The sequence below is a fragment of the Trachinotus anak genome, unplaced genomic scaffold (genome assembly GCF_046630095.1).
Source record: "Trachinotus anak isolate AG129_WGS33_773 ecotype Australia unplaced genomic scaffold, CSIRO_AGI_Tana_v1 ptg000008l, whole genome shotgun sequence".
NCBI lineage: Eukaryota > Metazoa > Chordata > Actinopteri > Carangiformes > Carangidae > Trachinotus > Trachinotus anak.
Window position 1 is genome coordinate 24589706 of NW_027273859.1, and position 21099 is coordinate 24610804.

Sequence of the window (21099 nt, forward strand, 5' to 3'; positions counted from 1 at the left end):
TTGGTGCAGCAGAAACTAGCGACCGTTTGTCAAACAAGTTCACCGTACCACTTTAGAAGGTGATGATATGTCACATGAACAGTGAAACTATTCTTACATAAGGTTTGAACTTTTCTCTCAAGCTCTCTTCTAACAACTACTTATTTGCACATTGGCGCCTTTATTCCCAGTTGTACTAGATCAGGAAGCTATGCAGCTGCATCCAGCCTGGAAGAGACTATAAGGTTTTTCATGCACCCTTCGAGTGTGGCCATTAAAAACAAGTATAGATTATTTTATGAGGTAGGTTGGACACTTTGTATGACCTATTTGCCTCAAGCATCATGAGCCCTTTAGTCCCCTAAGCTACAGCAGAGAGTGGAAAAATACTATGTTTCCACCTCTGAAGCAAACAAAAGCTGATGCTACACTTCTTATTCAAATAAACATTGTAAAGCCTTAATACACCTCATACACTTGAATATGAATGAATAACAACACTGGCTTTGACCTCGCCTCATTTCTGTTAGATGAAATACATAATTGGATCACATGTCATGCTCTATCATGTTTCTGCATCTCTTTGAAAGCAAAAAAAAAAAAAAAAGATAATTTGTCATGTGCGTTGATCATTCCAGTGTATCCAAGGAATAAGGCAGACAGTGAATAATCATATTAATGGAAACCAGTATTAGCACTTCATCCAGGTAATGATATAGGCTGCTATTCTTGGTAAAGCTTTTGGTTAAAGCGAGGTCAGTTCTCAACACCTCCAACAGATTGTGTCTGAGGCACAATCTGGCTCCTTTAAATTAATAATAGAGATGAAAAAGGTGATGTCGTAGAGGAATCTCCCGTACACTCTGCACTCAATAAGGATCAAGACAGGTTAATGAGGAAGGCTTTGCGTATGGCTGACGTCATTGTGATCCCGATCAAACCCCCGGTGGACAACTCATTTGTCGTTACGGCAATAAGAGGACTGTCATCCTGAAAGGCTCGACAACTCTGAGGATTTGAGGAAGATTAGACAGTTCTCAGGAGTAATTCCCTTTGTTGCACTTGTGATTTAACTCTCGAGTGTGTTTTTCTTTGTCCTCTTTTATTTCTAATACTTGTTTCTTTCTGACGAGCATTTCTTTCTCATACTAGTTCATTCACTTTCTACTGAGCAGCACCTCACAAAATTAAATACAAACAACAAATAAGATGATGTAAGGAGTTCCATCCAGACCAAGTTTCTGCAGTAGCACAGGCTATATTTGTATTGGTTCCAAGATATTGATAAAATGTTTTACAAGGGGATTGTTGCCTAAATTTAACAACAGAGGAACAGCAGCCCACAACAGTACATGACTACAGAAATATCTCAGTCTAACCTGAATACATGTTGGTGCTTCTATCATTTTGCCTGTCAGGAGTAAATGATAAAAATGTGACTTAATGACTGTATTTATAAGCAACGTGAATGTCCTAGTAACATATAAAACAATTTGTATATGTTTGTCTTTTTTCCACACAAGTTTATTTTGAAGATTGCTACAGCGTGGTAAAATCAGTGTTAACAAAAAAACACAGATACAACTTGTGGTTGCAGTTGTTTATAGATCATTCACTGTTCCCGCTTCATTAAAAGCTTCAGGATGTCCACAACAAATCTCAGTAATCAGACTTCTCTATAAAGATAGAGAATGAGCAACCACTGATGAAACATAAGCTGGAGCATTAATTAGTCCTGGGGACTATTTGGATGCAAAGCGTGGTAAACCGGAACAGAGGGGGCACCAGAAACATAACATTTGACAAACAATTTAAACTTTGTAAAAAAAAACTTTCCAGCTTTAGCAGGCATCTGTTTTCAGAAAAAAACAACATAGATAAACCTTCTTGCCCAGCACCAAACAACAGACAGACAATAAAGCAGCTAGCTAGTGAATGTAATGGAGCCAAAGAGCCATGTCTTTTTCTAAGGTGTTGACAGGCACCAAAACAAAGCAAAATGAAAAAGCATATTAGGCTAATGCTAATGTCCCTCTGTGCCTGATTTGCTATCACTTCAGCTACAACAACTTTGTGAGGCGACATGTTGTGTTGTGGAATTATTCTGCTTCCAAGTGGCTAAAAAAATCTCTTAATGCAACCTTAAATAATAATTGCATTAATCTGAATATGGTGGATATGCTTTAATGGAGGATCCATCATACATGTTACAAATGTTTAGACTGTAAAAATGATAATAATGTACAGCGGCTTTCAGTATTATACATAGCTTGGGCTCATTTAGCAAAATGCTTGTTACTCACTGGAAACATGATTAGCATTTGCCACTGTGAAAGGTATGGGAATACAAAACTTTGTTCAAAAGACCCTGTTGAAGCCATACAAGCATATTCAGTGTGAAGTGAAAGTAATGTTAAATGATGCAGCATAGCACAGTGTGTGAAGCCATATGTTCCACTCTTGTGGTGTATACAACAAAAACTACAACATCCCCAATGCATTATATTTTTCCGCATTCAATTCAACAGATCAGGTATAAACAGATTAATAATTCACGAATGTTTTGGAACCTGCACTGTTTACACTAGCTTGCATTTGTGTTCTTCTCTTCAGTTGGAACATTTGCTACTTGCATTACTGCCCTCTGCAGTCTACAGAAACGTGTTTCACATCACCCCTTATGCTTGTGGGATGTCAGTCCGATAGTACGAGTGATGCAGACAGTGCTGTTGCAGCAAAACACTCCACATTCTACAACAGTGATCCAAAATAATGCTAAGTCCCTTTAACAACATATTTGTTCCTGCAAACAGCCAAGATGCAAATGCACAAGTAAAGTAATAATTTTTTAAAGGATAACATCTTAACAAAACTTCCATTGTGCACCATCAGTGTAAACATGAATAAAACTATGCCCTACGGAGACAGAACTGCTGTCCTCTGCATTATGGCAAAGCTTTTTGAGCCATGGCACAAGTGAAATTGTCTTTTTGAAGAAACCATTTATGCCCCCCTGCTCTCTCTAAAACGTCAGACTAGCCTACCTTGGGCAAAAAGAAAAGATACAATACCCTGCCCCCTATCTGACCTCCTTTAACCACAGAATAATTTTTGTACGGTCCCTTAGCCATGCAGTACAGTTTGTAGTACAGATTTGGTAGGGATACATCTGCATATACTGATGATTTATGCTTTAAAATTGCCAGTGTCTATTTCTAAAATAATAATAATAATATAGATATGGATTGTTTTTTTTTTTTGAAAATATTCATCCAAACAATCAAACCTTAGTTTTAAAAACTCAAGCTAATATTAATATGCTGTAATGTATAAAGAATAGTTTGTAAAGCTTATAACAAATAGTCCAGTACCCACAATGCTTTGCAAGGCATTCAGGGAACATAGTGAACATTTATCTTCAGGCTGTAGCCTGCACATTGCTGGCAGCACATTTGTACTTAATATTAGTTCTCTCTCCTCTTGGATTACATTCCTGTCCCCTGTCCCTGCAACGCTTTCAAACTTCACTTAAAAGCTCAGACACAGAATTGAAAAGATCACTGTACGTTTACATCTTTTATAACACTGTATATAACCTTATATTCCTGTGGGGTTGGGATTAGTGTGTAGTACTCACAAGTGAAGTTCTTTATGGTATTTTTATGTAATATCTCAATCATATTCCCACTGGGACTTAAAGTGTGTTGATGGTACACACGGATACTCAGTGTTGAGTTTATGGCGACCTTATCGCGCTTAATGGTATTTGTTTTAATCTCCTGAGGCATCTACAGGCCCTTAATGCTGTTCTGTGTCTGCGCTGCTCAGTGGTGAGTTTTCAGTGACCTTATCGCACTTTATTGCGTTTTTTATGTCCTGTAAGAGCCTGTCACTGGTGGAGGGGGTGTTGACTGGTTTGAGTGGTCTCCAAACGGACAGACTGATGCCTCAAACACAACACCGGGATATTATGGCCATTACGTAACGTAAATTACGGAATACCCCACGGGCCAATTAAACGGATAATGATATTTTGTAACAATTTCAGTAATCTGCTCGCCTTGCATAACAGCAGGGCCTGGATGCGCTGCGAGCACAGATGCGCAGGCTGGCATATTGGTAGCGGATTGTAAACATGAGCTGCCTATAGGCCTCAGACCTCAGATATTATTCTGATGGAGAAGAGCCACCTTCTCTCCCCGCCACCTGCAGAATGCGCAAGTCTATAACAGCCCACTGCAGCCCGGTAGCCTCTTGATTTATTGCACTGCACAAAACAGATAGCAGCGGGCTTTAGCGGAGACCTCTGCATATTCACACAATGACAGCAGGGAAAAGCAGGTTGTCGCTGGAAAAAGCACAGAAAGGAATATGCACGGTGGCCTAGGGTGAATAACAGACGGTGGCAGCCCTCCGTATCGATTCAGATGAAGATGCACAGCAGAAATTCAGTCATTCCGCTCAAAGGGTGCTTACCTCCAGCGTTCGTATCTCTTTTTGTGTCAAGTCGTTGGATGTGGCACATTTGGTCCGTAAACCCTCCAAACTAGAAATGCTTATGTCTATCATATTTTGCACCAACTCGCACTGCTGCAAGGCTTTCTGCAAACTAAGATGCTGCTCCTCGCTTTTTGTCATCTCCTCGTTCATAGTTTGGCGAGCAGTGGTCGTTATTCCCCCCTTTGCACTTTAAGAAAAAAGAAATAAAAACAAGGCGGGGGGGGGGGGGGAGCAAAAAAAACAAAAACAATAACAATAACAATAATAATTCAGAAAAGAAACGTGGAGAAGCCCACGGAGCAGAGCAACCTGCAAAACGCCATGAAACAAGATGTTGTAGGTTTACAGACGGGGTTTGAGCCGTGAGAGAGTCGACTCCATTGCAACAACAGTCCTCGTAGTTCCTGCTGTTTCATCAAGGTGTCTCTGGTTCTGGGGCTAAATCAAGCACAAGATGCAGACACCGAGCGGGACTACACGGTTTGCCGAAGCATCCATTGGGTGCCCCTCCGTTTCAAATGGATGTTTAAAAAAAAAAGAAAAAGAAAAAAGAAAAGCTGTTCAGCGCATCATAAGTAGGCGTATCAGGGGAAAAGCCTGGTGGTTTCAAAGGTGCTGATGTGTGGACCGGACGCAGGTACTCCCTGTCTCCCGTGGTAGCAGCTGCATCCCGGTTCGCTCCCACCACACCGACATGTTTCCTGTCAATCAAACCCACAGCAACAGCAACAGCAACAGCATCGCATCGCCCTGGCACCGCTGCGAGGAGCCGTTATCGCGAGATTAGCGCTAAGTGCGGTGGGGTTTCGCTGCTTCATCCAGTCTCCAGGCCTGGATGAGGAACAAAAAAAAAAAAAAAAACCCAACACTTTCCATGTGCATTAGCTAGATGTGTACACTTATATACATGCAGCACACCCACACGCATACAGCCTGCACTGTAAACCCCAATCCACCTGTGACACAATATTTGATTGAAAAGTCCACACAAATGTTCAGACTGTTAAAAAGACATGCAAACTTTAAGTTCACCAGACACAGACACTGGCTCCTTCTGAGCTTGAGATAATGTTAAAGCAGCAATTTTCACTTTTTGAGTTAATTTTACTATATTCATAGAGCCTTATCAGTTCAAGGCCATTTAATAACACTTAGCATATATTTTGGTAAGTGTTAAGTTATCCACCTCACCAGCTAGCTACGACACCTCATACCTGAATAGGCTCCAATTAGGGTCAAAACCATTGTGCAGTTGTAAAGTGAGATGTTCACCAAAAGAAACTGTACAAAAAAAATCATTCTCTGGAAAGCTGTAAAATAAATCTGCAGGAGAAATTCAGGTTTGTACATTTCAAGGTGGGTCATAAAGTTTTTACCTGCATTCTGTGTGCTTGTCATTAATTCACTGACAGTGTGCTACATGCCTGTCCCAGAACAGGGCTCACTCAACCATCAGTGACACGACCCGAGCCGGAGATAAAAGCAATATACACAGCAGTTAAATACTGTATAATTAACATTTCTATTGTTTTCATTTAATAAATCAGTATCTTTTATAGGCATAAGCATATTTGATTGAATATATTCTCCATATCAGTGAATATAATACATAAAGTTACTGGAGAAAAGGTTTCTATAAGGTTTGAATCAGACACTGGACAGGGTTGATGAAACATCACAAACCAGGTCAAAACAAACTCTGGAACTATGAGGCCATTAGATTAAGGATTATTACTGTGTCTTGAAACTGCATTTGCACACAAAGGTCATACTGGAGTGTAGTTAAGTCAGGGGTGAATTAATGGGGTTTGTTTTCTTAAACATAAGGCTTTTTACTAACCGGTCATAACAGTAATAAAATTATTTTGTAAGGGACTTAAAATGATAAAAAAAAGAAAAAAGAAAAAGAGAGAAAGACAAAAAAAATCTTACATAAGCCTAACTAAATTGTTAATTGTGACAATTTCCTCTCTTCCCAGCAGAAGGGGGTCGGAACTGTACACAACAGTGTCATCTCACATGAAGCAGGGGGACACCGGTAGGAAATTTTTATGACATTTTCTCCGTGTCACCTGCAGAGACTTCAGCCAGCATCGGGTCCAGCCCAGTAGAAAAGACTGAGAGAGACAGAAAAACATCTTGAGCTGATTCTTAGCGTTTTAATTTGGTCACCATCGAATCAGATGTTGTCAAGAATGCATTTGTTACAGAAATGTATTTACAGAGAGGAAAAAAAATATGTAAATATTGTACATACATTTTTTAAAGCATGAATGTTTGACATGTTATTTTTCACTGCTGCAATTTTTATGACACACACTTTTTACAGTGGGGCGTCATATCCGTAAGACCCCGCCCACAGGAGCCGACTGAGTGATCTGATTGGTTGTACGCGGTGACGTTTGACGCACGTTTTGTAGTGTAGCGCGCCAAACACTACAGACAGCAGCAAAGAGTGGATGTTCTTCAAAATATAATTATTAACCCTAGCTCGGAGCTAAATTCACAGTTAACAGGTCACATGGCGTCTACAAATAAAGCCCCGTTACAGACCAGGAATTTACCATGGTGAGTTGAGAGTCGTTGTTTATCACAGGTAATATTTAGTGCTAGCTAGCTAACCTCTCTATATGTACTCAAGCTAGCAGCTAGCCGCAGCATGTCGATTTGTCTCCTCTGTGAACAAACGTTTGCTTTTATGGTGTTTACAGATAACATCAGATATTCCTCATATTGTGAAATGAATATGTATGAGCTTCTCTTTAATTCGGCGTCCATAGAGGACTGCTGCTGCTTGATCCTAAACTGGCTCATCGGAAATGCTGCAGCATCTGCTGTGAAACGATATTAAAGTTGACATTTTGCCTAATACATGGGTGCGTGGTGTAAACATGCAGAAGTCGAATTGAAGAGTGGCACTCAATAATTTAAAGTCTCTAACATTAGTTAAAGTTTAACGCATATGTACCCAAACCTATACGTAAGTTGTTTAAAATAGATTTGATTGAAGTGAGTTCGTTGAGAAGTTTCTCCTAGTGTACAGAGAATGATAGTTGTCGGGGTTAAAAAGTAGCTAATCGTTTTATTATTATATATAAATAATTATAAAATAAAGCACTGGATTTACAGTAACTACTGATAGCGTAGCAAACTAATGTTATTTGGCAACAGGAAGTATTCATTATTGATAACAACATTGATTGATGATGTGTCTCTGCTCCCTTCACCAGGGTTGAAAAATACAGACCACAGAAACTTGATGATCTGATCTCTCACAAAGATATTCTAAGCACCAGTAAGTATGTCGGCCGCAACAATAATTATATAATCCTTTAGAAGAACAACAGGGTTTACTAGTTAACTGCTGCCCCATTTATTTTCATGTTTATCACTTTTGTTGCTTGAAATACCCAGATAGTACATGGATACAAACATTACAGAATTGATACAAAAAAAGATCTTTGTTTTACTAAAGGTATAAACCTGTGTAGCCGCGTGGCTTTCCCTGCTGTCTGTCACTTGTCTTTTTGTTAACTGTAGTTGCCCTATAAGTTTCATTAATAATCAATGGTATGAAAGCCACATCTTTCAAATAAATTCCTCATGTTTTAAATTCCTAGTACCATTCAAAAGCACTGTGTAATATTCAGAGTCTTAATTTTTTTTTAAATACGGTTTTTCACGTCCACAGTCCAGCGGTTTATCAGTGAGGACAAGCTTCCCCATCTCTTGTTCTATGGCCCTCCTGGAACAGGCAAAACCTCCACTATCCTCGCCTGTGCCAAGCAGCTGTACAAGGACAAAGAGTTCAACTCCATGGTGTTGGAGGTACGTTACAACTCCTCATTACAAGCTTCTCATTTATTAGGGTGTTAAAGCTTCCATTTGATGATACGCCTGACTTCTTCAGTAGGTTAGGGATGAAACCTTGTGACTCTTTGATGTGATGTTGATACTGATTGATATCTGACTAATTGTTTCGTAGCTAAATGCATCTGACGACAGAGGTATTGATGTTGTACGAGGTCCCGTTCTGAGTTTTGCCAGCACCCGGACCATCTTCAAGTAAGTAAATACATCTACAAATCTTGTCACATGCCTTTGGTTCAAGAATAAATCTTCTTCATGCTCTTTTACTTTTATTTGCACCCTCTAACTGCAAGGGGAATTAATTAAACTGCTGCCTTTTTGCTTGTCCCTCTTGTCCTCCAGAAAGGGCTTCAAGTTAGTGATACTGGATGAGGCTGATGCCATGACCCAAGATGCCCAGAATGCATTGCGGCGAGGTAAGCCATCTGTTCGGCCGGGCATCGCCCACTGTGAGCCACACGGCTCGTTGAGCAGCCAGACAATTTGGATGCTGGTGAATTACAGCCTATCTCCTTGTTACACCCTGATATTCATTTTAAAAACCAAAACCTATCTGAAGATTTGCTTTTAACTACTGATAGATAGTTTAACTGGAACATTTGGTCTTTTGAATACAATTTTCCTAAATTTGTAGAAATTATTACTGACAGAAAGCAAGTTATAAGCAACGTTGCACCATGAAGTTGGAAAAAACTGTTAATTAGAACAGGCCACACATACACAACATTCAATGCTGAAATCGTAGTTGTTATTTTAAGTATTTTTAGCTACTTCTGTGGCAGATTTTGAACCAACTTTACTCAAGATTGAGCTGTACTTTAATGACTACAATGTCTCACTTGATGACTTTGCTTCCATTACTTTCAGCTCAGTTTCTAACAGATGAAGTACATTGACATTTACAAACATATGCAGATCATAAGTGAATTAGCAGTGGCATGTAGGAGGGTCAAAGTGCTTTAAGTGCAGATATAATATTACATCATATTCATTTTATAGACACTTTTCTCCATGATAGTAAGAATTAAGAATCATTGTGTCTCAACAACAGTTGGAAAAAGAGGTTTTTAAAAGGGAGTTTAAATCACATACACAGAGAAAGATCAGAGCTTTGTTTGTTTTTTATGCAACATCTATTGTTCATATTTCTTAGTTACACCGATTTCTAACTTGTGCTTTCCCTTCTCTGTCTCTCTTTCTCTCCCTTTCTCTGTCTCAGTGATTGAGAAGTTCACAGAAAACACTCGATTCTGTCTGATCTGCAACTACCTGTCCAAGATCATCCCAGCCCTGCAGTCTCGCTGCACCAGGTTTCGCTTCGGCCCGCTGGCCCCGGACCAGATGATCCCCCGGCTGGAGCACGTAATCCAGCAGGAGAGGTGTGTTGTTATGTAGGATGGATTTCAAGGTCCTGTGTTGTTCTTTTCAGCATTGCTAAATTATTTCTACGCTTATTTTGATGTGTGTTACAACCATAAAACTAGGGACACCCATTGACTGTTAGATTCTATTTGTTATGCCTCTGGTTTGGGTTTCACAGGGAGCATGTTGTTGTTATTCTACAGAAGAGTGAAAAACTGCACAAAACAAAAAAAAGGAACTGTTCATTTTGGACAGATTTCACCTAAAATTTGTTTGTTTTTTTTTTTTCTTGTGACCCATGATAAAAGTAATAAAGGGTGATGTTTTGACCTGATTGGTTTATGATATTTACACAAAGAATTCCCATTTAGTGATACATTATAGTGCATATGTTTGAATATTGGGAGTTGTGAAAATATTTCTGATTGAAATATATACAATATATACAAAACTATAGTGCTTTTCAGTTATTTAGTAAGGCTGTGCATCTTTTTCTGGCAGTATTGACATAACTCCAGATGGGATGAAGGCCATTGTGACCTTATCATCAGGTGATATGAGACGATCACTCAACATACTGCAGGTACGACCAAAAGCTCATCATGATCATTGCAGCCTCGTGGGGTTGTGACAGTGCTGTCTTGAAATTTTAGTGTTTTTATTTACAGTGTGTTTTAAAACGGCTAAAAATCAACATGTTATTATATATCATCATTGTATGAGGATAAGCAGACTAACTGTGCTCCACCTCTGTGATTTCAGAGCACCAGTATGGCGTATGGGAAGGTCACAGAGGACACAGTCTACACCTGCACAGGTCACCCCCTCCGCTCAGACATAGCCAACATCCTCGACTGGTCTCTCAACAAAGACTTCACCACAGCATACAAACGTATCCTTCACCTCGCCTTGACTCAGGAAGCTTTCCTGTTGAACATTAACTCTGTGAACTCGTGTGTTTAATATTATTCTGTATAATTCAGAAAAGGCTAAACATCCTGAAGTCGCAAATATTCAGTGCATTTGTCTTACAGCTTGTCAGGTTGATAGAAGCTAGCTGTAGCTAAATGGTCATTAAATCTGCCAGTTAATAACTTGAGCTGTTTGTCATTCAGATGGCAGATAACTGCAGGAAAATTAGCCTCCAACACATTAATAAATATCACCCATGCTGTGCATTTTTCCATGATTTAATGTAAAGTTTTCAGATTTGATTGGGTCAACTTTTCATTTTGTAAAATAAGACACTCACTGACTCCAGTTCAGCTTGTGCTCTTGAAACTCTTTAACCCTCGCCTCAGAAATCCTTCAGCTGAAAACACTGAAAGGTTTGGCCCTGCATGATATCCTCACCGAGGTTCATCTGCTCATACACAGAGGTGAGGTCAACATGTTGAAATCAAATATTCAATCAGCAATTTCTCCAAGGGAGATGAAAATATATATTTTTTTAAACGGTAATATGTTAAGTGTTTTGAGTGTGTTATCCAAAGAGTTTTACCCTTAACAACAATTGATATAGTCTGTACTGTACTCACTGGACTGTGTCAAATCCCATTGGAGGGTTCAGGCATTTAGCTCTTCAGGCTTTAGCAGTTGCTAGTCTTTTTACCTTAATAACCAGTGTAAGATGTGTGGGTGGTTCATGTGTTAGCCGCCATGAAACTTGGCAGGAGAACAACCAGATCTATGTCAGACACATCATTTTGACTTGCATAGTAATTCAGATTTTTGTATTTAAGGGGGGGACACTGTTGGAAAAGGTTTAAGATAATAAATGTAAGAAGTAACGGGAGTTGTGTTTTCCCCTGAGCCTGAGTCTTTCGCAGTTCTGTACTTGACGAGTGTCCAAATAATTTTTTTTTCTTTCTCCCCTCTTGAAGTGGACTTTCCTCCAGATATTCGGATTGGTCTGCTCGTCAAGTTGGCCGACATAGAGTAAGTGAGATGACTTAAGCTACTTTCAAGCTACTTTCAGACAGACCGCAGCAACGGTGCTGCTGCGCCCTGAAACCCAATGACCTGATCTCGCAACTCAGTGACGAACACCCACGCAGCCAATAGAAAAGAGGCATCCAGACAGGCATGGGAAGTAAACGGAAAGTGGACCTGAAACCGGTTGCTGTGGAAACGGAGACCCTTCACAAGCCTTAATTCCCCCAAGCTGCTCTCTGTGCCTCAGGACAACCACAGCCTCTTCTTAATGCTCCACTGTTGTCGGTTACTCACCCAAACAGTGCGCCGAACCTGGCGCAAGCGCATATCAAATCGCGGTCTGTCTGAAATCCGCATGTCATTCAGATAATTTGAAAGGAGAAATTTACATTACATCCAAGTAACTGACACTGCTCACACAATAATATCACGAATGCACCCAGATGTTCGGAAGTTATTGCTTTTGATTGCTGATCATGTGTCCTCTCTTCAGACACCGGCTCGCCTCGGGAACCGATGAGAAGATCCAGCTGAGCTCCATGGTCGCAGCTTTCCAGGCAGTGAGAGACCTCGTGGTCAGCGAGGCCTCGTAGATACAGTCACCGCTCTACCCCACAACAAAAGCTCTGTCTCTTGAATGCAAACCAGATCCATGTAAAGATAAAAAAAAAAATCAAGGATTCATTAGTGTCCTTAATCAGTCGTTTTTACTACAGTGGAAAAAAAACATAGTGCTTCATCAAATTCTGTTACTGAACTACTATTACCAAACCTTTTAAATAGTTTGGCAAAAATCCAGCTGTATCCAAGGGCCTTTCGGAAAGAGTGTTTAGTGTCCACTCATTTATTTCTCTCCCTGTGGCTGTGGTGTGCAATGATGCCATGAAGAGCTGACGATACGTAGATTTCCTTCCCAAACCAAACGGCTGATTTCACTGATAAGAAATCTGAGAAATCTCCAGCTAGTTTGTTTTTGAAAAAAAAAAAAACAAACTGATGTCCTTAGGTGCATACTGCGTGATTGCCCACCACTGCTCCACAGACTGAATGTACAGTGCGGCAGATGTCTCAGACACAGATGCTAGCAGCTATCTGAGTCACTCCCATCTGCGTGCAAACAGCAAAATGGAAGCCAGTGGATATGAAGCTCCAAAAATGCTGCATCGTTTGGGCACTTAGTTAAAATACGGATTGAAAAACGCAAAGTGTAGCATCAATTCACAGTCACTGATTACTCCATCAGTCCTTGGTGTAACAATAACAAGTCTTGGACATGTACATGTTTGAATCTGTTTAATAAAACTATTTCCTAAGAGTCCAGTTTACATCTTATATTAACAATTAACATGTGCAGTTACAGTGGTAGTGCGTGTGCTCTTTCATGACGATAGACACAGGAATTAGAAATACATATACATTTGGTATTTACACAATAAATTAATGGTATAAAATTGTGATATTCAAGTCAGATTAGCATGTGAACATTGAGTTTATGCGTCGTCGAAGTGGTAGTACAGTAAATGAAATCCTTAGTGCAGTGTTGCATCTAACATAGATGATGTTAAGAGTTGCTGTGAGAGCATCTCTTAAATCAGCAAACAAAGGCATTTTTATTATGACACAGTGTATAACAATCACTTGCTGTAAATGTCAGTTGCATTGTTTGTGTAGTTTTTTTAAATGTTCATATTTAACCTTCCCAATCCTCTTCCTCTGAGGAGGGGCACGTTCTGAGGCGTTCAGGGATGTTTCTGTAGGTGAGGTATTCCAGGATCCTCTTGGGGAGGGGCAGCGGCTCCATCTGGTGTGTGGAGACCGAATCGCGTAGGATGGATCGGCACAGGTGGCACAGGCTGGGCACCGTCCTGGGCGCCCTCCAGAACCTCACGTGGCCGTCTCTGGTTCTGACAGGAGAGAGGAGGAGGGGGCATAAGTTAGTGTTCCAGTTCGATGGTGGCTGAGAGAGCTTGATGCACTAAAGAAACCATTAAATATCTAACTTTGCTTGTGAGATATTTAATGGGAGTTGCACTGAAAGCAGTTGAGCTGACATTTGAACAAGTAAATGAAAACAAATCAATAAAACTAAAGCTGTTGAAGTGTCAGAAATAGGTAAAATGTGTGCAGTGTAAACTGTGCACTGTTGGGAGTATTTCAGCCTCTAGAAATGATGAAAGCAGCTGAAATTTTTAAATAGAAAAAATCAAAACAAGCGAATGAATGAAACGCTGTGCGTGTTTGTTTTTGACGTGCATTTCTGTGGGGGCTGCGTATGCTGTCAGATTGATGAATGTGTCCCCACCACACACTGCCTAAAAAACAAAAGATGTGGTTGAAAGCTTAGAAAAGAACTGTTGTCAATTTCCAGGCAGATCGTGCTGATTTCACTTGGAAGGACGGCACAGACGTGGATTACGCTAAAGGAGTAGTTTGCAATGTTTCTATGGATGTTGTGATTTTTTTTTTTCACACTACCACTGTAATTCACTGCAACCACTGTCCTCTTTCAATGCCATCTTTCAAGTCCACATGGGTTAAGTATTTTTTACCCTGTGGCGACCACGCCCCCTTGTGGATGGTAGTTGCAGCAGAGTCCATTAGAGTCTCGGTCTGGTTTCGTCTGCATCACCATCCCCGTCTTCCCCGGCTCCCAGATCCGAAGAGCTCTGCAAACACAATACATCATTTTGTCCAGTGTGAGAAACATTTACACGATGGTGTGATAAAAACAAGTAAACAAGATGATTTCAGTGTCGGAACCGAGCTACCCACCTGTCGTCAGTCACGATCGCCAGGTGCAAACCGTTGGGAGAGAATTGTAATGCAGAGATTTGGTTTTGCCCATAATCTTCAAAGTAGTCACTGCAGATAAAAGAGAAGAGCTTCTAAGGATGATATCGTTCCGTACTAAGAGGCCATAGTCAAAAATCCCTGATGTCCAAGTCTTGAATGCTAAATTTCACAATGTATGCAAACAGTAAACAAGAAGGAGATACAGAAACAGGTTGGACAAGACATAAGACACCAGAACGTGGTTTCAGGCAGTGCATCAGATGATGTAGGATGTGTTTGGTTCCCAGCTTCAAACCTCTTTACCTTTGTGAAATTATTTTGCAATTTGTTGCTATTTATTGTGATCATATGTATAAAAAAAAAAAAACAGCAGTGTAAAATGCATGTGCCACCCATGTGAAGGGCCACTTAGGTTTGGGTTAAACATGCCTGTCATCTGCAGCACCTAATAGTCAGTAAATGACACTGAAAACTGGCTGAAACTTACACCAGAGTGGCCAGTTTCTCCGCTGTGTACGGGTCCCAGAGGTCGATCCACCAGCTGGAGCCGCTGAAGGCCGCCGTGGCGAGCATGGCCCCGTCCGGAGAGAAGTCACAGGAAGACAGGAGGTACAAGGTCTTGCGGATCCCTCCTGTCAGGTTCCTGATGAACGTGTACGAGCGTAGACTCCACAGACACACCATCTGATGAAGATGAAATGATGAACGGTTAATGAGTCTTTATACCTTACTGTAAGGACTATTTTTCATTTCAAAAATAATTATGTAGAAGAGATTTAATGAGGCTCAAAGCTATCCTGCTGTATCAGAATCAGAATCAGAATCAGAATCAGAATCAGTTTTATTACCAAGTATGTTTTCACATACAAGGAATTTTTTCTGGTGATTGGTGCAATTGATCAGCAACAGTGGGGCTCTCTAGCCTTGTTGATGAGGCTAATAGCAGATGGGAAGAAGCTATTTTTGTGGCGAGAGGTTTTGGTCCTGAAGGACCGCAGCCTCCTGCCAGAGAGGAGTGTCACAAAAAGTTTGTGTCCAGGGTGGGAGGAGTCAGCTACAATCTTCCCTGCACGCCTCAGAGTCCTTGAGGCGTACAGGTCCTGGAGGGACGGAAGATTGCAGCCAATCACCTTCTCAGCAGAGTGGATGATACGCTGCAGTCTGTTATTGTCCCTCTCCGTGGCAGCAGCGTACCAGATGGTGATGGAGGAGGTGAGGATGGACTCAATGATGGAGGTGTAGAAGTTCACCATCATAGTCCTTGGCAGGTTGAACTTCTTCAACTGCCTCAGGAAATACATCCTCTGCTGAGCTTTTTTGATGAGGGAGCTGATGTTTAGCTCCCATTTGAGATGAATATGTATGTATGAATAAGTATGAAGATCAGCGCAGAAGTTGCAATGCTAGAAAATTCTAGTGATTAGATTTTTTTCAGTAACAGGCTGAAACATGCAGCAAACCGCTTAAAGTGTGATCACTGCGTGTTCAGGAGCCACAGACTCGGCCAAACGCAATAACAAGTGAACTCTGCACTGGTGACTTATCCATTTGGACCTTCAGTTTCAGAAAGACAGGCTTGTGACCCGAGGCTTGTGAAAGCACGAATAAGAGATCAGTAAGGAAAACCCTTAAGATGGAGAGTTAAAAAACAAAATACTTAAATCCTTGAAAAATAAACTTGATGCAGGATTATGTTGAAGTCTTTTTGTGTCAGCCTAAATCACAAAGTTCTGCAATAGCAGAGAGTTTCACATTCTCCTGAACTGAGATGCTGAACATTTGTCCTTGTCCTGCACAAATCTGGTTTATGTCCTTAAATCCATCGATTTGACACAGAACTGAATATTCCTCAAATTGATGCAAAGAATTAGATTAAAAACCATACAGGATGAGGATTGTTCTGACAGAAAGCTCTCAGACAGAACTCATAAATAATATCCTTTAGCAATGCCTGTGATGCACATTTCTGTGTTTCTGTGCTGCAATGTCTGGCTTTTATAACTTTTACAGTTGCATAACACTCACTCTGTCAAATCTTCCGACGGACGCGATCATGCTGCAGTCGGACGACACGCAGCAGCTGCTGATCCAGTCTTTGTGGCCAGAGAGCACCTGCACCGTTTTACCTGCAGCAGACAGAATACAAAGAGTGTGACTGAACTGAAAGAGACAGACCACAGAGCATCAGTGGATGCTAATTTAACAGCTCCTGAAGTGGTGCAGAATGCGCCTCCCATAAGTGTAAACATGAACATTTGTTTGCTCTGACCCCTCTCCCTGGAACAGAAGGTTTAGTTCTGCAGGACTGCACGGTGATAAAACACAGAGGCGAAGTGACGAATACACAAAGAAGTAGGGGGGAAAAAATTGCACAATTTATCGAAGCAGACCATGAGTCTTAGGACTGATTTCCAACATTCCTGGCAACCACTGGTTTCGGTCAATATCAGTACAGTTTGAAATTCAGTTTGCAGAGCCTTGAAACATTGAACATTTCACACTGTAACATCTTTTTTTTTTTCCTGAGATACAGAGATGTTTAGGGATGCTCCAACATCTCACAAGATGACTGGGTTTGAACAATGCTAATGCAAAACCATAAACATACACCGTGACATTTTTTATTAGACTGTAAAGTTGTGAGATGTAGTTGAAAGCTACTGATCTCAGATTGTCAGAGTATAAAACTGAATGACAGATTTTCACATATGCCTTTGAACTCACCAACAACATGCTTGATAAAATATTATTAATAATAATAATAATAATAATAATAAAGGTAAGAATGTGATTTAAGATGGGATGTTTCAACCCCCTGAGCTGATTCTCGTACCTTAATTAAAAACAATGGCTGCATGTAGAGACTGGAAATCAATAAACACATGATAAGCTGTGGGAATTGAGCCACAGTAATGGACACAATTATTCGTTAATGGGCTAAATGTGCAAATGTGCAAACAAGTTTAAAATGAAATCCAAGAAAACGCACACCTAAACTTCAAACTTCATCAGTTGTTAACACACACCACACAAACTGCACACACCTTTCTGAGCCAGGTCCCAAATCCTCAAGGTTTTGTCTCGAGAAGACGATATGAGGGTGAGCGTCCCGTTCTGAGGGAAGACGAGGTCCCTCACAACCCCTTCATGGCCGTGAAGATCATATACCGTGATTCCTAAATTTAAAGCAACTTAAAAGTCAGACTTTATTTCTGAACGCAGCACAGGTGACATCCTCACCAGCAGAAACGAAGGTCTCACCTGTTAGGACATTCCAGACTTTGATTACCCCGTTCTCCAAGCCTGTGGCCAGAAGCAGGCTGTTGTTTGACGGTTTCTTAGATGGTCGTGCCATTGCAGCTGATTTTGGGGGCCTGGGCCCGAAGGCGAGGCCCCACACTGGGTGACCACAACTGAAGCTCTTGTCTCCTCGGTCGGTCTCTCCATTCTGACCGTCTCTGTGGGTGAGAAGAGCATCAAGTATGCAGCTGCCATGAAATATAACTCAGATGTAGGCAGTGTGATGCTGGAGTTGGAGATTAAAAGATGCTGCCTTTGTGTGCTGTTGGAAATGTCATGATCACAATTACAACAGATGTGAACAACCCAAGGTTAGTGAGGTTAATACGACTGGGAAAGTCTAATTTTTCTGGTTCCAACGTTTTGCAATGTAAATAGAAAAAGACAGAACCAATAAAACCCATTTGATTTGAGTCACTGGATATCGTCTCTGCTGCCTCCATACTGTTTGTTTTTCCAGCTTTCACTGTCATCATGGGCTGGTGTGTAAACACCACGGGTGGTTATCAGACCTCACCGACCAAAATGAATCAACAGGACAGGAGTATTGAGAAATGTCCTGTATCAAAAGTTGGCATTAAATGTAGATAAGATTCTTCAGCCTGTTTAACTCGGTTTTTGATCACTTAAATGATCTTCTTTAGACTACATTTTATCTAAGTACATGTATTTAATTAATAAATGTGCACACAGTTTAATTTCAAAATAGCGTACTAGCTAAGCAAAAAACATGAAAAAATAAAATAAATAAAAATAAAAAAGATTCTCAGGTTTCAGCTTCTGGAATGGGAGGATTTGCTGCTTATATTTTTTCATATATAGTAAACTGAATATCTTTGTTAATCATTAATCAAAATAGTTGTTTTTGGCAGTCCTACTTCTGTGTGGATAGATTTCTAACACCGCCTCCTTTCTTCTCGACATGAGGTAGAATTTACGAGGGACGCCTGAACGCATCCTGCGTGGATTAAGCGCACAGGTAATTAAACCTACTCGGAGTCGAGGGGCCAGGCGACCACCCAGACGATGCCGTGTCCCATCGACCAGGCGAACCAGGCTCCGTCCGGGGAGAAGTCCACACTCCAGGTCTCGCATCCGGCCCGGCCCACCAAGGACGGAGGACGCCTGGTCTTCAGCTCCAGGATGAGAGCCGGGTCGGACGCTGGAGGACGGAGAGACAGCGTGAATTCAGCGGCAGACGGAGTCATCCTTCACCGACAGCGACAGCAGGTCGCTTCGCCTGTTATTGCCACGGACGCCGCCACCTGCCTCGCTCGGCTGTACATTTCTCTCCGGGGGTTTAATCCCGGGCTGCACGCCGCTGCCCGGTTACGCAGCGCTGCGATGACAACGCTGCGTAATACTAATAATAATAATAATAATAATAATAATAAAAATATCATTCACATAAACCACTTACATGACGGAACTATCTCCGCGTTGTTTTCCGTGGAGCACATTGTTTTTCCTCTCGCATTCTTCGCTTTAACGCCCACTTCCTGAGTTCGTCCTCCCCGCTTGGCCCCAGCCGGCCATCTAGGTGCAGGCAGGACTCAGTGCCGATGTCCGGGGGAGCTGGAGCGTCTGTCCCCCCCCCCTCTGCGCTTCTCTGATTGCTATGTGAAAAATGTGCGAGTCCGAAACAAAATGTTCAGCTGATTTCCTGATGCCTGACTCACTTTGTACCATTGGCTGCGACGTTTCCCAGCGTAGTCACGTTTTTCTTCATTACGTAACCTCACTCAGCCTTGACCACGCCCCCTGCATTAAATTATAATAAATGAATCCTTCGGTTTCCAGTGTTGATGAACACTTGTGTCATAAGAGCGTGTGCTCCCTGTTATCCAGTGCTGTCTCTGTCATTGCTCAAAATATGCCAAGATCTCAATATTAAAAAACAAAACAAGTAAAATGTCAAGTACACTCAGCGGCCACTTTATTAGGTACACCTTGCTGGTACCTGGTTGGACCCTTTTTCCTTCAGAACTGCTTTAATTCTTCGTGGCATAGACTCAACAAGGTGCTGGAAACATTCCTCACAGATTTTGGTCCTTATTGACATGATGACAGATTTGTCAGCTGCATGTGGTGACTGTGGAGGTCATTTGAGTTCAGTGAACTCATTGTCATGTTCAAGAAACCAGTTTGAGATGATTTGAGCTTCTATTGTCCAAGTTTAGTGAGCCTGTGAACTGTAGCCTCAGTTTCCTGTTCGTAGCTGACAGGAGTGGCACCCGGTGTGGTCTTCTGCTGCTGTCGCCCATCTTCTTCGAGGTTCGACGTGTTGTGCGTTCAGAGATGCTCTTCTGCAGACCTTGGTTGTAACGAGTGGTTATTTGAGTAACTGCTGCCTCCCTATCAGCTCGAAGCAGTCTGGTCATTCTCCCCTGACCTCTGGCATCATTTTCACCCTGAGAACTTCTGCTCACTGGATGTTTTCTCTTTTTCTGACCATCCTCTGTTGCTGCCATGAGAGTGACTAATTAGATATTTGTGTTAATGAGCAGTTGGACAGGTGTACCTAATGAAGTGGCCAGTGAGTGCATACTGCGGAGGACCACAGGAAGTGCAGGACCTTTGCCCTCCATAAATAACAATGGCACATCAACAGCTTTGTCAAATCAATAACAAACGCTCCACACTTTAACATTTAACAGTGATATCATCTATCAGAGGATTCAGGTCCAAGCGTGTCCAAACTTTGCTTCCCGGCAGGTTAGATTACTGGAGTGGTCATTTCTCAGGCCCTTAGCTTTAAATAACTTTATATTCTCCACTATTTTAAATGAAGCTTGAGCCTTTGTTGTGACACACGTCACTTACATCTCGTCTGATTTAAACACAAGTCAGATCGAGATGATTTGCTGTTTTTAATTTTAAAATATTTTTCATCTTCTTCATTTGCATTTTAATGTTTTCTGCTGGTTCTTCTTTTAATTTTTAAGGCATTATGAAAGCACTTTGATCTTCCTTTGTGTATTAAATGTTCCATGTACTTTTTTATATCCTATATACAGTTTTAAATGATTCAATGAATGTTATCATTAAAACATACAAAACATTTCCATTTGTTGTAATAGTGCAGCCACATTAAATATTTCACTCAATAAAACCTGAGCTACTTTGAATTTAGTGTTTTCCTTCACTTAAAACATTCTATTATCAATATTAGGGTGCAACTAACTATTGTTTTCATTATCAAGGAATCATTTGATTAAAAAAAAAAAAAAAAGTCCTTTACATCTCCCTGAAGCCGATGGTGATGTCTTCAAATGGGTTGTTCAAACAGTCCAAATCCCCAGACAAACTAAATCATTGAAGGCAATCAATAGAGAAACTGAGACAAATAAATGTTTGGTA

The 21099-nt window shown here is 41.0% G+C and overlaps 3 protein-coding genes across 3 annotated transcripts in view; 1 reads left to right on the top strand and 2 right to left on the bottom strand.

The window, feature by feature from the left end:
* The window catches only part of ksr2 (kinase suppressor of ras 2), a 97571-nt gene extending 92326 nt beyond the window's left edge, over positions 1–5245 (bottom strand). The window contains exon 1 of the mRNA XM_071483699.1: positions 4456–5245. Within this exon, the coding sequence (XP_071339800.1) occupies positions 4456–4629 (174 nt within the window). The 5' untranslated portion in view covers positions 4630–5245. The remainder of the gene's footprint in view (positions 1–4455) is intronic.
* Positions 5246–6862: 1617 nt separating this feature from the next.
* Positions 6863–12961, top strand: rfc5 (replication factor C (activator 1) 5). Its single transcript, XM_071483714.1, has 11 exons — positions 6863–7047; positions 7710–7774; positions 8171–8307; positions 8465–8544; positions 8692–8765; positions 9569–9728; positions 10213–10294; positions 10474–10603; positions 11013–11090; positions 11595–11649; positions 12140–12961. The coding sequence occupies exons 1-11, from the start codon at positions 7001–7003 to the stop codon at positions 12237–12239; spliced, it is 1008 nt and encodes a 335-aa protein (XP_071339815.1). The 5' UTR covers positions 6863–7000; the 3' UTR covers positions 12240–12961.
* On the bottom strand, positions 12925–19423 carry wsb2 (WD repeat and SOCS box containing 2). Its single transcript, XM_071483713.1, has 9 exons — positions 19160–19423; positions 18733–18901; positions 17701–17897; positions 17484–17615; positions 16465–16565; positions 14927–15123; positions 14419–14508; positions 14196–14312; positions 12925–13550 (listed from the first exon to the last, which is right to left on the bottom strand). Exons 1-9 carry the CDS (start codon positions 19197–19199, stop codon positions 13337–13339), a joined length of 1257 nt encoding a protein of 418 aa, XP_071339814.1. The 5' UTR covers positions 19200–19423; the 3' UTR covers positions 12925–13336.
* Between the last annotated feature and the right edge of the window lie 1676 nt (positions 19424–21099).